At 34.9% G+C, this 14,325-nt stretch overlaps 1 protein-coding gene and 1 non-coding gene across 7 annotated transcripts in view; both read right to left on the reverse strand.

Moving 5' to 3' along the window:
* Tomosyn (syntaxin-binding protein tomosyn) overlaps positions 1-14,325 on the reverse strand; it is a 29,786-nt gene that overhangs the window by 5,146 nt on the left and 10,315 nt on the right. For 4 of the 6 annotated variants that reach the window (XM_017232515.3, XM_070282448.1, XM_070282467.1 and 1 more), the window contains 5 exons: positions 13,820-13,997; positions 8,656-9,589; positions 1,074-1,190; positions 875-997; positions 17-136 (listed from right to left, as the gene is read on the reverse strand). In XM_017232515.3, coding sequence (XP_017088004.2) covers positions 17-136; positions 875-997; positions 1,074-1,190; positions 8,656-9,589; positions 13,820-13,997 — 1,472 coding nt within the window. Of the gene's footprint in view, positions 1-16; positions 137-874; positions 998-1,073; positions 1,191-3,374; positions 4,087-8,655; positions 9,590-13,819; positions 13,998-14,325 lie in introns of all 6 variants that reach the window. The other 2 variants (XM_017232520.3, XM_017232519.3) reach the window with 2 other exon arrangements.
* Positions 10,281-10,353, reverse strand: TRNAK-CUU (transfer RNA lysine (anticodon CUU)). Its single transcript has one exon. It is a non-coding gene; the product is annotated as a tRNA-Lys (tRNA).

Genomic DNA, 14,325 nt, shown 5'->3' on the forward strand with positions numbered 1-14,325 from the left:
GTATGGATAGCATTACGATCTTTCTTGTCCTTGTTCTCGTCGCGCCAAGTCTCAAACGTATAGGGTATGATCGAGCCGTATGAGTCTAAAAAAGACATGGAAGTTATGGATCCTTTGAGTCGTACCACAGGGCCACCTGGTTCAAAGATATAAAGTTTATATTTAGAAAGCTTTAATTTTTGTTTTAAAAAAATCTAGCATTTAAAGGTAATAGTTAAAAAAAAATATCTATTCATTAATACCAGATATGGATATTATTTTCATTAATTCTTTAAAAAAAAAAGGTATTTATTCATAAGTACCGTCTATGAATATTATTTTGAGTATATTATTTAAAACAGTATTTATTCATAAGTACCAGGTATGAATAGTATTTTCAGTCTATTTTATAAACAGTATTTATGTATAAGTACCGGATATAGATATTATTTTCAGTAATTTTTTAAAACAGTATTTATTTATAAGTACAGGATATGTATATCATTTTCAGTATTTTGTAAATAGAATTTTTTTGATAAGTACCGGATAAAGATACTATTTCCAGTACTTAAAAAAGGTATTTATTCATAAGTACCGGATATGGATATTATTTTCTGTATTTTTTAAAGAAAGGTATTTAAAAATAAGGTTTATTTCAAATGTATATTATTTTTAGTATATTTTTAAAACAATATTCATTCTTAGGTACCGGATATGTATATTATTTTCCATGTATATTATTTTCAGTATTTTTTTAAACACTATTTAAACAATTTTTTAATTAATAAGTACCTGATCTGGTACTTATTGATATTATTTTCTGTATTTTTTTTTGAACAGGTACCGGGTATTTATTGACAAGTACCGGGTATGCATATATCTAGACTATACCTACCATTTATTGTAATCAATACTGGCTGAGATTTGCGCACATCTCGCTCCGGCATAGTGATGAACAATGTCAGAATCGAACCGAAGCTAGTTCCAATCCATAAAGTAGGAACAAGTGCCAAAATATCTATAAAATATAAAAAAAAATATTAATAAAAAATTATATATCTTTAATTTATAAAATTATAAAATAAATATCTTACCATTTCGTTTTGCATAACTCTCGATAAAAGCTAAACAGGTAACAGATTCAGAGGAAGACATATCAATGCTGGACATTGACGATGATCTGGATCTGGAGAAAGTTCCATCCAATTTATCTGTAATTTATTCGGTTGGTTTTTTTGTTTTTTTTTTATGGATTTTTTTTTTGGATTTATGGCCGGTATAGAGAGGAATAAATAAACGAATTGCATCAAAATCGTTAGAGATACGTTCATAAATATTGTGAAACAGAGACAGGCGGATATAATAGATAGAGAGGAAGATAGTTAGATAGATAGAGATAGAGTGATAAAGAGAAAGAGAGATAGGGATAGATAGATAGAGAGAGAGAGAGAGTAAAAGCGGCGGGCGGTAGTAGGCAAAACTTTTGCTTAGAGTTTTAATCGAATTTGATTGCTTTAAAAATTATCTATTTTATGGCGTTATTTTGCACTAGTTATATTAATTTGCGCTGCACAACACTAAAAAATGCCGCTATGCTGCCTAATTATTTCGGTGGCTCTATGTGTGGGGTTTTTGTTGCAAATGTGTGTGTGTGTGAGTGAGAGGTTTGATTTTTTTTAGGCTTCAGTCGCTTAAAAAAAAGAATTTTTTAACTTAGCAGGACATAAAATATTGAAAGTTTATAGTTTTTAGAAGAAAATAAAGTTATTTTTAAAAAAATCATAGGGTGGGTTTGGTTTTAATCTTAAAATTTAGAGAAAACAAGAAACTTGTTATCTTTTAAGCGACTGTTTTTAATTTTAGATATTTAATAAAATTTTTTTTTATTTTTTGAATGATTTTTCAAGTGATCTGGGCTGTGAGTGCAATTTTGAAAGCGACAGGCGTCTGAGACTAATTAAAAAAAAAAAATAAATTACAATTGACAGAAAGGGACAGGTGATATTTCTTGCATGGGTGTGTGTGAGTGTGTGTGTGCTTAGCTATGTTTGTATGTGTATGGCTTAATGTGTCCTTGTGTGTGTGTGTGTGTAAGGACTATGCAAAAGTATTTAAGTTTTGCCAATGCAAAATCAGATTATTGTTGTACTCTTCTATTAATGATCTCCATTTTCGATCTAATCTTTTTTTTTTATATATTTTTTAAAATTATTTTTTAATTATTTTGTTTTTAAAAGATCACATATTTTTTTCTGGTTCAAAGATCAAAGTTTAAAGTTCAAAGTTCAAAGCGTGCCAAATGCAAATACAAATACCGATAGTTTAAGAAAGAGACGTAGATAGGTGGAGCGAAAGAGACAGTTATAGAAACAGTTAAAGTAGCAGAGAGATATATCTTAATTTTTTTTATATATATTTAGATTTTTAGTAGAGAAAAAGAGACAGCGAGCAGAGAGCGAACGAGCGAGCGAGCGAGACAGATATATATATATATATATATTGAGAGAGAGAGAGAGAGAACATATTCATATGCACTGTACTAGGGCTAGAGAGAGAGATCGATACAGAGAGATAGAGAGCAAGAGAGAGCGAGCGAGCGAGCGAACGAGCGAGAAAGAGACAGACAGCTCCAGCCATCGCCCCCCCACAATCCCAACCCAAAAAATCAACAAAAAAAAAATCGAAATAAAAAATATCCAAAAAAAAAACTGAAAAGATACTTTTCCAAATATTCAAATATTCAAAGATTCGAGATACACACATACACACGCGTACGCACCCACCCACACCCACACCCACACCCAACACACTCACACACACACATACGCTAGAGGGAGGGGCGGGGCCACAAGCATCGTGCATCGTCAGCTGTCCATGTATAGGTGTAGTTGTGTGTGTGTGTGAGTGTGTATTAGTGCTAGTGCTTAGTGCGTAAGTGTTGGTGCAGAAACACACACATGTCTGTGTGGTATTTTTTTTTGAAAATTTTCAGTTTTTAAAAACCAAAATAGATCACTTTTTCAACTATTTCGATAAAGGTTCGATTATTTCGATATCGATAGTAATCGATTTATGAAATAGTCTACCAAATACAACCAACTTTTTGAAAACTAGGCTGTTTTGGGGAAAAATACTGTTAGTTTTCAAGGTTCTAGAAGAGAGTTATCGAAACTATCGAAACTCGAAAGACTCTTAAAAACGGAAAACTATCGATAAGCAAGTGATCTTGAACTAATCTTTAGATTTCTGTTGGTTGTGTGTGTGTTTTTGTGGGTTTTTGAAGTGCAATCTGTTGTTGTTGTTGTTGCAATTGTTGTTGTAATCATAGTTGTTGTTGCTGTTGTTGCAGTTTGCTGTTGCTGTATCGTTGTTGTTGTGCTCTGTTGTGCTCCCACCTTGTGATTTGGTTTTTTTAAGGGACTCGTACGATGTCACTGACTGCTGTTGCTGTATAACGGATGTTTGATGCGGATGCGGATGCTGATGCGGATGCGTATGCGTATACTGATACTGATACTGCTGATGCTGATATTGTTGATGTTGTTGCGCACCTGCACCTGCGATAGCACCACCACTAGCACCACCACTGACAGCACCAGCACCACCAAAGCACTCGCCCCACGGAAACGTATCAGCTGCAAAATCAAAGGAGGAGGATGTGACGCTCGATTGTTGTTGCAACGATTGTTGCAACATCGGCTGTTGCTGTTGCTGTTGCTGTGGCTGTACCACCATAGCTGTACCACTGATTGTTGTTGTTAAACCACTGATTAATCCACTGCTAATACCACCAACACCAACACCGCCACTAGCAACACCCGCACCTGCATCGTCGGCACCGTAAATGGCTCCAGATGTTGCTGCTGCTGTTGCAACAGCAGAATCGATCGATAGTTGTTGTTGTTGCTGCTGTTGTTGTTGTTGTTGTGACTGTTGTTGTTGTTGTTGCTGCTGCTGTTGTGATTGTTGTTGTTGTTGCTGCTGCTGTTGGGATGATGTCTGCTGACCTACTAGCTGCTGTTGTTGTTGCTGCTGCGATTGTTGTTGTTGTTGTTGCTGCGATTGTTGTTGCTGCGGTGCAGTTGCAACTCCGCCGCTGCCGTTGATCTGGGCAATTGCAAAATATATACAATAAACAATAATTTTGGGAGACAAGGGAGAGAGAGAGAGAGAGATAGATAGATAGAGAGAGAGAGAACACACACATCATAGACAGATAGATAGAGATAGAGAAAGAAACAGACAGAGAGAGAGAGAGAGATAGAAAGATAAATGCACTATATGATTGAATAGCCTTCTCTTTCACATCCTTGATTTTCTCGCTTTTCTTTTCTTTTCTTTTTGTTGTTGTTTCTTTGGGTGTTGTTCTTGTTGTTTTCTTTTTGAAAATTTTCTGTTTTGTATTTTTTTTTTGTGCAGTGTATGTGCATGTTTTTTGGTGATTTTGTAGCATACTTTTCAGCGACTTTTCGTCAAAAATAAAAATTTGTCGAACAAAACTGGTGCTGGAAACTAAACTAAATTTTCAAGTGTATTTACAGTTATTTAAAAAAATAATAAAAATTATAGTTCATAAAAAATATAAAATAAAACTAGTTAAACTCTCTCTGTACTAGGTTTTCAAGTTGTTTTTTATCTAAAATGTAACTATTTTGATTAAAAAAATGGAACTGCTACATGAAGTTTTGTGAAAAATTACTAAAATTACTAATTTTTTTTTTTAAAACTAACTTTTAGTCATTATTGTTTTCTGGCACACCTGGCGTATACGTAATATTTGCTCTACATTGCGTATACGTAATATTCTTTTGTACAAAAAAATTAGAATGTTGATCAATTAATGAATTTTAACAAAAACTAGTGATTTTTTAAATGAAATATTTTTTTTCTTTATACTTTAGAGTCCTAAAAGACAGTTTTCTGGCACACCTGGCGTATACGTAATATTCGTTCTACATTGCGTATACGTAATATTCTTTTGTACAAAATATGAGAATGAAAAACTAGTGATTTTTTTTCAATGAAATATTTTTTCTCTTTATACTTTAGAGTCCCAATAGACAGTTTTCTGACACACCTGGCGTATACGTAATATTCGTTCTACATTGCGTATACGTGATATTGAAAATGTTGATCCATTTATGAATTTTAACAAAAACTAGTGATTTTTTTTCAATGAAATATTTTTTCTCTTTATACTTTAGAGTCCTAAAATGCCGTCTTGTTTCAAATATACTTTGAAGGACAAAATCCATAACTTACTCTTCAACTTCTTAAGCAATTCAGTCTTTTTAACTCGTTTCTTCTTTGAGAGAATGTGTTTCTAGACATTAGAGTTGGAGATAAAAAAAATTTGAAAACAAAATTAAAAAGCAAAAAATTAAAAGCAAGCGATTACTGTGTGTCTTGTGTTCGTTTTAGTGTCCTTTGTTCTGTCATCGGTAATCGGTAATCGTTAATCGGTTTTATTGGTGATCTGTTATCGGTTGTTTTTGAGTGCAAAGCAAACAAGATTGTTTTTTGATAGATACAAAAGCTTTGAATGACAAATGACATTGAAGTGCAAATGGTGGGGGGTTGGGGTTTTTTTATAGGGGATCTGTACACTTAGTATTCGTTAAAGCAACATATTATCGATATTATCGATCACAAAGTATTCGATCACAACACAAATACGAGTACACAGCGAGAAACAACGGAGGCGTCGTTGCAGTGGATGGTGGTGGTGGTGGTGACATTGAAGGGGGTGGTTGGTTCGGTGGAATAATTATGACACAATAATAAACACGAGAACACGTTAATAATTATTTAAGGTGATCATAGCAAGGAATACAATTGATTAGAACATACGATAGTTTCATGTTTTATGGAGCTTATGGTGTGTGTGTGTTTCATACGAAAAAATATAGACAAAGATTGGAGAGAATATAGCAGAGAATAAACTTTTTTTTGGTGGGTGGAAGGGGGTTTAGTATTTTTTTCGAGACATACATATATATATATATATGCGGGTGGATATAGTAGCTGGATTACTGATTATATATGTATATATGCTTAAGCTTAGTAAATAGACTTTTTCATTTTTGGCATCTGGGTTTTTGGTATTTTATGTACAATTTGAGTTAAATGGTGAAAGAGTTCGGAAAAGCGCTAAGCGAAAATAGAAACGTTTAACGTAAAAACAATAAGAGTTGGCAAAAAGGCAACGATAGCGCCAGAACACACATTCAAACGCAAACGAAAAACTGTAACAGAAGGAGGAAATTTTGTAACAGAACCCAAGTTATCGATATCGACTATCGATAGCAGAGAGAAGACAACAACCAGGACGGGGCGATATATATAACATTCGATGGGAGCACAACCTTGAGTTTCAACCTGTATTTCTATTTTCCAGCAAAACTCTCTCAATGCCACGAACCTAACGGATCAGGGAAATATCAGAAGATTCGACTTAAGTAGTTTTCTTTCTTTCAGTGTATCAGTGTTGGTTGGTGTTCGAGTAGTGAGCTTAAATTCTATAAGAAAAAAAAAACGTACAACAATCAGCATTTCGTTTTTGGTTTTCAATTTCCACGTTATTCTTTTGTTTTTTTTTGCACAGTGCATACACAGAATGGTGAAATATAGTAGAGCTGAAAAAGTATCGATAGTTCCACAATTCAACAATCGAAAGAGTTGGTCTTTTGTCAGCTCTAATGGTGGAGTAGTGTGTGGGTGAAATGGTGTGGTGAGTTTTGAGTGTTTTTTTTTTCACCCGCTTTTACATTCAGTTCTAACTTAATAATAGTGTGTGGGTGTGGCATTACTACTTAGTATTAATAATTCGATTATAGAGTGAGAGTTGGTGGTGGGTATAGTTACACTGTTAATGTGGGTGTGATTGGTGAGATGGTGCATGTTTGTTCTTGTTCGGGTTCAGTGGTTGAGTGGCTAGGGTGGCTGGGGTGGCATGTTTTGTTGTTGTTGTTGTTGAATGATTTACCAAAGAACTTCCACACAATCACATAAAGGCAGTTGTATTGCAGCTCTTCTGCATCCGTTGCCTAGGTATTGAGGAGAAGAAGAAGCATACATAGATAAGAAAAAAAATGGATTGACAAAAAATTTTTACGTTGATTTTGTTGTTGTTTTAAATCATTTTTGTTGTTTTTGTTGTTGGTTTTTTTTGGTTGTTGTGCGTAATTATGTGAATTTCTTGTTGTATATTTTATATATTTTGCATCTCATTGTGGCTATTGGCTGTTGGTTTGGCTTACATTTTATAAACATGTTTAAATATTACTTAATTTTTTATATTCTTTTTTTTTTCATTAATATTTAGCTAAGTCTCTACAAAGTAGGCTCTATACACAAAATGCAATTTTGGGTTTTTGTTTTTTTGTTTCAAAAATCAACAAAATAAGCATCGTTTTTGGTTATCGATAGTTTCTCATTTCTAGATGTCATCTTGCAGTTTTTGACATCTCTAGCATTTTTGGTTATCGATTAACTTTTTTTTTTTTTTGGTGTATAATTTTAGGGGTTGGGGGGGTTGATGGGGTTTAAAAGGAGCTAAAATTTACGGTTTCATCTCATTATTTTTTGGGTGGAGGGCGGGTGGTTATTTTTTTTTTTTATTTCGCTATTCTCTACAGCTTGCAGCAACTAAAAGCAACAAAAGCAAAGGCACAACACAAAACGGAAGGTGGAAGAGTCACAACCCGATAGGAGACACCACAAAAAGAGAGAGAGTGACACACACACACACATACACACAAACAAACACACAGACACAGATCAGGTGTGTTGTTGTGGGGTTGGGGGTGGGGTGGAGAAAGTGGGGCTTGGTGGGTGGTGTGGCGGAAGAGTGAGCCAAAGAGAGGAGATAAACCGTTGCAAAAAGGGCTCTCTTGCGTGGATTGCGTTTATGCGCGGCCTTAGTTTGCGATCTTACATTTTGAACAATTATTTTCTTTTATTAAAGAATATTTTTCGTATTTTTTAAGAGGGTATTTTAAAGATTCTTTTTTAATCCGTATCCCAAAGAAACTAAAGTTTCAATTTCTCAGATTTTCAAATAAACTTTAAGAAAATTAAAAAATTATCTCTATTTTCTTAAATCAGTGTTTTAAAAACATTTAAAATTCTTAATTTAATTTTAAATACGAAAAATTCGAATAGTAGTTCATTTTTGATAATTATCTTGTTTCTATACCAATAATTAAAAAAAAAACGTTTTCCAAAATTTAAAAAAAATTAGTAATTCTTTCTTTAAAAATAATTAAATTAAAATAAGGAGTAGAAAGTTACTTTTGGAAGTATTTTCTATGAGCCTTAGTCTCTATTTCTCATCTAGTTCTTACAACTTCATTAAAAATTGTCTTATTTTAAAAAAAATGATTTAATTTCATGAATTTCTCACGCATAAACGCAACCTAAGATTCGTTTGGATCCGGATCCTGGTGCTGATCCTGCCTGCCTGCCTGCCTAGCGATCACTCAGCCGAAACTCGCTCGCTCGCTCTTTAATTAAATACATTGTTTTTTTCAGTGGATTATTGATAAACCGCTGCCCTTTTTTTTTGTTTTGGTCGAAAAAACACTCTCTTTCACATCTTTTGGGGGGGCGGGGTAGTTGGGGAGAGACCCGGTCGGACTCGGAAAGCGATCGTCCTTCGGCGGGGGCCATACTTACGTATCTTCTTGCTGGTGGAGGAGTTTCCACCGCCCACGGGGGGGACACCGCCACCGATTCCGGCGCCGCCGCCACCGCCCATCTGCGGGGAGACGTCGTTCTTGAGGATCCGGACACCGCCGCGAAGATCCCGCGGCTGATACTTGATATTTGGTACGGAGAGTAGTCTCTGGTCGCGCGTCTTCTCCTTGAACTTTTGCCGGGCTGGCTTCTGGGGGGCGGGCATGGGCGTGGCCTCGGTAAGGGGCAAATTATTGGGTCGCTCCACCTCGGCTTGTGGCTCAAAGTCCACTCGTTTCGTCGTGGTGGTGGTGGAGGAGGAGGATCCTGCCGCTGCTGCCTCCGCATCCGGGGAATCTGTGGTAGATGATCGGAACTTGCCACGAACGGCCGGCGAGGGGGATGCTGCCCCTGCCATCGACCCTGACCCACCGCCAGCCCCTTCGGCCAGCTCTTCGGTTGTCTCCTCGGCCACCGCCTCAGTGTCATCCAATTGGGGGGGCGTGGCACCGTCGGGTGACGCCTCCTTGGGCGTATAAAAAATAGAGCTATTCTTCAATGACTCCAAATCGTTGTTGACATTCAAGCCGCCGATCTTCATATTGACTTTCGATAATTGACGCTTCAAATTGAACGTTTTCCAGGACATGGACTTGCGTCTGTCCTGCGGTGCCTGAGCAGCACCCGCAGCATCCTCCCTCAGAGGACTCTTCGCGGCCATCATGGCCGCTGCCGTGGCGGCCGCCGTCGATGCCGCCGAGCCACTTAGCAGTGTCTCCCTGGCACTGTTAATCACCGGATCCGGGGATACGGGCCGTGACGTGGTCGATGGGCCGGCTGCTGGTCCTGTCGGCGCCGCTGACGACTCTGCCATATCCACCGCCTCCGGTACAAATTCTAGCGACGGACTATCCGGGCTCGTCGTATCGTTCAGCTAAATATCGGAGAATCAGGATTGTGTTTTTTTGGTATTTTATTTTTTTTGCGGGGTTTTTAGTTGTGGGGGGGATCGGTGGGGGCAAAAAACGGGCAAGAGTGGGTCAAAGTTTTAATTTTCAGTATTTTCTTGATTTGTGATTTTCATTAAAAATTTGTTTTTTTTTTTTTTTTGTTCAGGCAGCAAAAAAAAAAGAAAATTCTTCAAGGGGGGGATATAATTAACATTCATTGCATTTTGGTTTATATTTTGGAGGGGGGGTTTTTTTTGTTTTGGTTTCTGTATTTGTTTCATTTTTTTGTTCTCTCGTTTTAGTTCTTGTTTCTTTTGTTTTTATTTTTTTTTTCGAACAAGAGCAGCAACAATAAAATGCGAAAAGCGGAAACTTTTTTAAAATTAAATTTGTGCAGGAAGTTATTTTTAAATTAAGGGTCTTATTTGTTTAAGAAAATATTTATAAGTTGTTAGAAAATTGTAAAAGAAGCTTTATTAAGATGTTTTTCTTTTTTTAATAATTTTTTTTTTGTATTTTCCAGAACCCTATTTAGATTTAGCGGACACGCGGACAGGCGGACAACTGGACAGAGAGATCTTTCTATCTAGATCAGCTTTCTTTTAAAACCAATAATTTAATAAACTATTTCTGAAATTCCTAAAATTTTGGAACTAATTTACTTAGAAATTTAGGCGCCCAACGTGGGGCCCGAACCCACGACCCTGAGATTAAGAGTCTCATGCTCTACCGACTGAGCTAGCCGGGCTAAAAAAAAAAACCTGCTTTGCGGACATACGGACACGCAGACAGATAAACTAGAGGACATCCCTATATCCATATACTTTCAAAAGATGATCCTTTAAATTATATTGATCTAGAAAATCTCCAGAGGTTACATAAGCCTTTTTAAAACTTACATCATAATTGCCAGAGAAGTGTTTAAAAAATATAGCGGACAAACGGACAAGCGGACACACGGACAGGGCATACCTTCCTCTATTCAATCCTTTGTAAGAACCCTTTTTTTTGAAGGAATAAAAATATGCAGACCCTTTGAAAACCCCCAAAGCAATGAGAAAACGTGAATAATGCTTGCATTTTGTACAAAAAACTGTAAAAACTGGAACGTGGCTAGGGCTATGTGAGGAAAATGATGAAAAAGCAGCAAAATGTGAATCTTAAAAGGGTTTGGGGTGGAAAATGTATGCAGGAAACAACTTTTGGCATGCTTTTTCTTTATTTTCCTTGCAAAATGCTGTTTTCTTTTTTGGATTTTCTGAAAGGGTGGAGGGGGGGAGATTTAAAAAGCTTTGCATTCCTGTTGCTGCTCTGTGCTTGGCTTTTTTTTTTAAGTTTTTACGACGCCGAGTGTAATGTGTAAATGTTTTAATATTTTTTTTAAAAGTGTTAACTGGGTTGTAATAGGGGGGATTATGGGGTTAACGGGGGGGAAAGATTGTTTTTTTGGTTTGGAACGTATGCAATAATTTGTATCAACAATTTACAATTTATACTTGATTTTTACTTAATAGGTTTTTTATTTTATAGTTTTTGTTTTTTTTTTTATCACAAACAGGGGGGGGTTTTTTTAAACTTTTAGGCAAAAAAACGACTTAGTTAGCTGTTATACATTTGGTAACACATACATTTATATAACAGTCTGATGCTCTGAGTGTGGGTGTGTATAACAAATACACACACACACATACACATACGCCAAGGCAAAAACGTCAAGCTCAAAACTCAAACACAAACACGAACACGCACACACGCACAGGCAAATGCAACAAAATTTTGAATAGAATTTTTTTGATTTTTAATTAATTTATTTGTTTTAATAATTTTTGAAGGAAAAAAAATGTTAACAAATTTTCACAAGCTACAAATTCAATCAATGTTATTTATCGATTATGGAAAATGAAATAATTGGGGTTTGCATGGTGATTCGAGTGGAATTATATATTTAAGATTATACAGACGCCTGTTTTTTTTTATAAAATAATGTATTTAATTTTATTTTAATTGAATTTTTATCAAATTTCAATGACAGTGTTGCAAAAGTATTTATGATCATGACAGTTGGCAGTGTTGGAAAATCAAAAGTACAGTTTCAACCAATTTTTATTTTAAAAGTGCAATAAGATTATACAATTTTACAAAAAATCAGGCGTCGTATAAATATTTTTGTTGGAAAAAATGGTGATAGTTCGAGAATATTAAAGAAAAATCACATTTAACTCGCACACACTCACACACATCACTCATTTCATCAGCTAATCAATCAATGATTCAGTTACAGAGTGAGATAGAGACATTCAGAGAGGTAGAGAGATAGGTAGATAGGTATGTAGAGAGAGAGAGAGTGTGACAGAGAGTTATAGAGACAGAGGAGGAGTTTTTTATGTTTTTTCTTGTTAATGTTCAAGTTTTTCGTAGTTTTTTCATGTTTCGGGTGTTCGCTAGGCTTTACTTTCTTTTCAGGCACAACACAGATCATATCGATAGCAACTATCGATTATCGGATCGATTGAAATCACACACAAGAAATATACACGTACAACAATCAAAGCCATCGAACCGTATTCGTAAATCGTGTCTATGCGATGGAAAATATATATTTCACAAAAAAGATCTCTAGACATTCACATTTCAAAAAAAAAAAAAAAACTAGGGATGACACGACGCAATCGAAATCGGAATTAATCGATAAGTTATCGTATGCATAAGCTGCGTGCAAAAAACAAAAATCGTTTCAGATTATTACCATGCTGCATTTTGTGCTTTCACTGGGAGAAAGAGACAAAGACTGGGAAATAGACAGAGACAGGGCATATAGAAAGAGTGAGACAGAGAGGGCTATCAGGACCTAATCAAAAAAAAAAAAGGAAACTAAACTAAATAATAAAAAATCAAATAAAAAGAGGTAACTGTCTTCAAAACGAAAGAGATAGCTATAGCAGGGGGCTATTGTTTGGAAAGAGACGGCCATACAGCACACTAAGAAAAAAGCTATAGTTCTAATATATTTTTTATGTACAATTTTAAGGATAATTTGCTTGCTTGCACGTGTGTTGGTGTGTACGTGTATAACTATAATGGTGGGTGTGAAAAATTAGGGATTCAATTCCAAAAAAAAAAAAATGCCACAAAAATGCAAGAAAGTGACAGCGAGCGATAGTTAGAGGGGGATAGACAGACAGACAGAGAGAGATAGAGAGAGAGATAGCGAGAGGAAGGGCGGGAGAAGAATGGGCGGGCTTACGAAAACAAAACAAAAAGAATACACAAACCAAAACAAAAATTTTCATCGGCTACATGTTATTTTTTTTCGTTTTTTTTTTTTTAAGTTAGCTCATATATACGATTATGTTTTTTAAAAAATATATATATATATATATTGTATATGTAATATTGTAATATATAGATAAATGTTTATAATTTTGGAATAATTTTGTTTTTAGTTCGTGATATATAATACGTAGATAAATAAAATTTTGTTTGTTAATTGAAAAAAAATCGAAATGCATATAAAATTTAAATATATAATAGTTTATGTTAATATATATCTAGAGATAAATACTGAGAGATTATGTGGCATGTTCAGATGGGCTGAGCATTTGGTTTGTTGTTTTTTGTAGTTGTTTGGTCAGTATACGGATGCTGTACTGTACTGTAGCATACTTATGTGGGCGTTAGCTTTATTTTTTTCGGTCTGTCTGTGTGTGTGTGTGTGTGTGTGTGTGTTGTTTTTCAATTCAAATCAATTTTAATTCGAATTCAAATCATTATGTCAGTCAGCTACCAAGTCACGCCTGGCTTGCAAATAGATTTATTCAATTTATCGATAAAAATCGATAGTTTTGGAAATTATTAATCATTTCAAAGGTTTTGTTTTACTTTCATTATCAATTATTTACTAATATTAAGTTTACAAATTTAAAATTTTAAATTATACGATTTATTTCTTTCGATAACATTTGATTATTTCGATAATTAGATAATTTTATAATTTAGCAAGGCTTTTAACTATTTTAACTATTAACAAACAACAGGCATGACATGTCAAGTAGCTTTTGTGTATGGTATTTTTTTTGGTATTTGTACCCGTTTCTCATAGCGATTTTTGGTATTATCGGTGATTATATAATTAAATTCTAATTAGTCTCGGTGGCAGACAGAGAGACAGAGAGAGACAACAGAGCGACAGAGAAGAGAGAGTGACGGGCACTTACCTGATCTGAGCTGGGGGATCGGCTCTGCTCCTCTTTATTCTCGATACGTTTCGGACTTTTTGGTGTTCGCGAGTAAGGATCATGTGCGCCATACAGATCGGGGCATGCAACACTCAATAGGCAAATTTTTTGGATTATATCAATTATGACAAGTCCATATTCGGTACCATAAGCCATTCTAAAAACAGAAAATATTCCATATGTATTTCCAAAAATTAACTGCATACAAATTAAACATCACAAAACGAAATGTTCATTGAGATAAATACTTAAAAAAAAAATACTAAAAAAAATACCAAAAAATTAAAGAAAGCCAAATAAATACTAGTCATAAAGGCAACCAAATCTTACTAGTTTTACGCTATTAATACTTAAACATTACTTTTTAAAGCAAAACTTAAAAAATAATTCATAAAATATATGCATACCAATACAAATTAAAAGTAAAAGTTTAACAAAAAAAGGCTTTAAATATTTAAATTAAAATTTAATTAAAGAAATTAAAC

Source organism: Drosophila bipectinata, chromosome XL (genome assembly GCF_030179905.1).
Source record: "Drosophila bipectinata strain 14024-0381.07 chromosome XL, DbipHiC1v2, whole genome shotgun sequence".
Classification (NCBI taxonomy): domain Eukaryota; kingdom Metazoa; phylum Arthropoda; class Insecta; order Diptera; family Drosophilidae; genus Drosophila; species Drosophila bipectinata.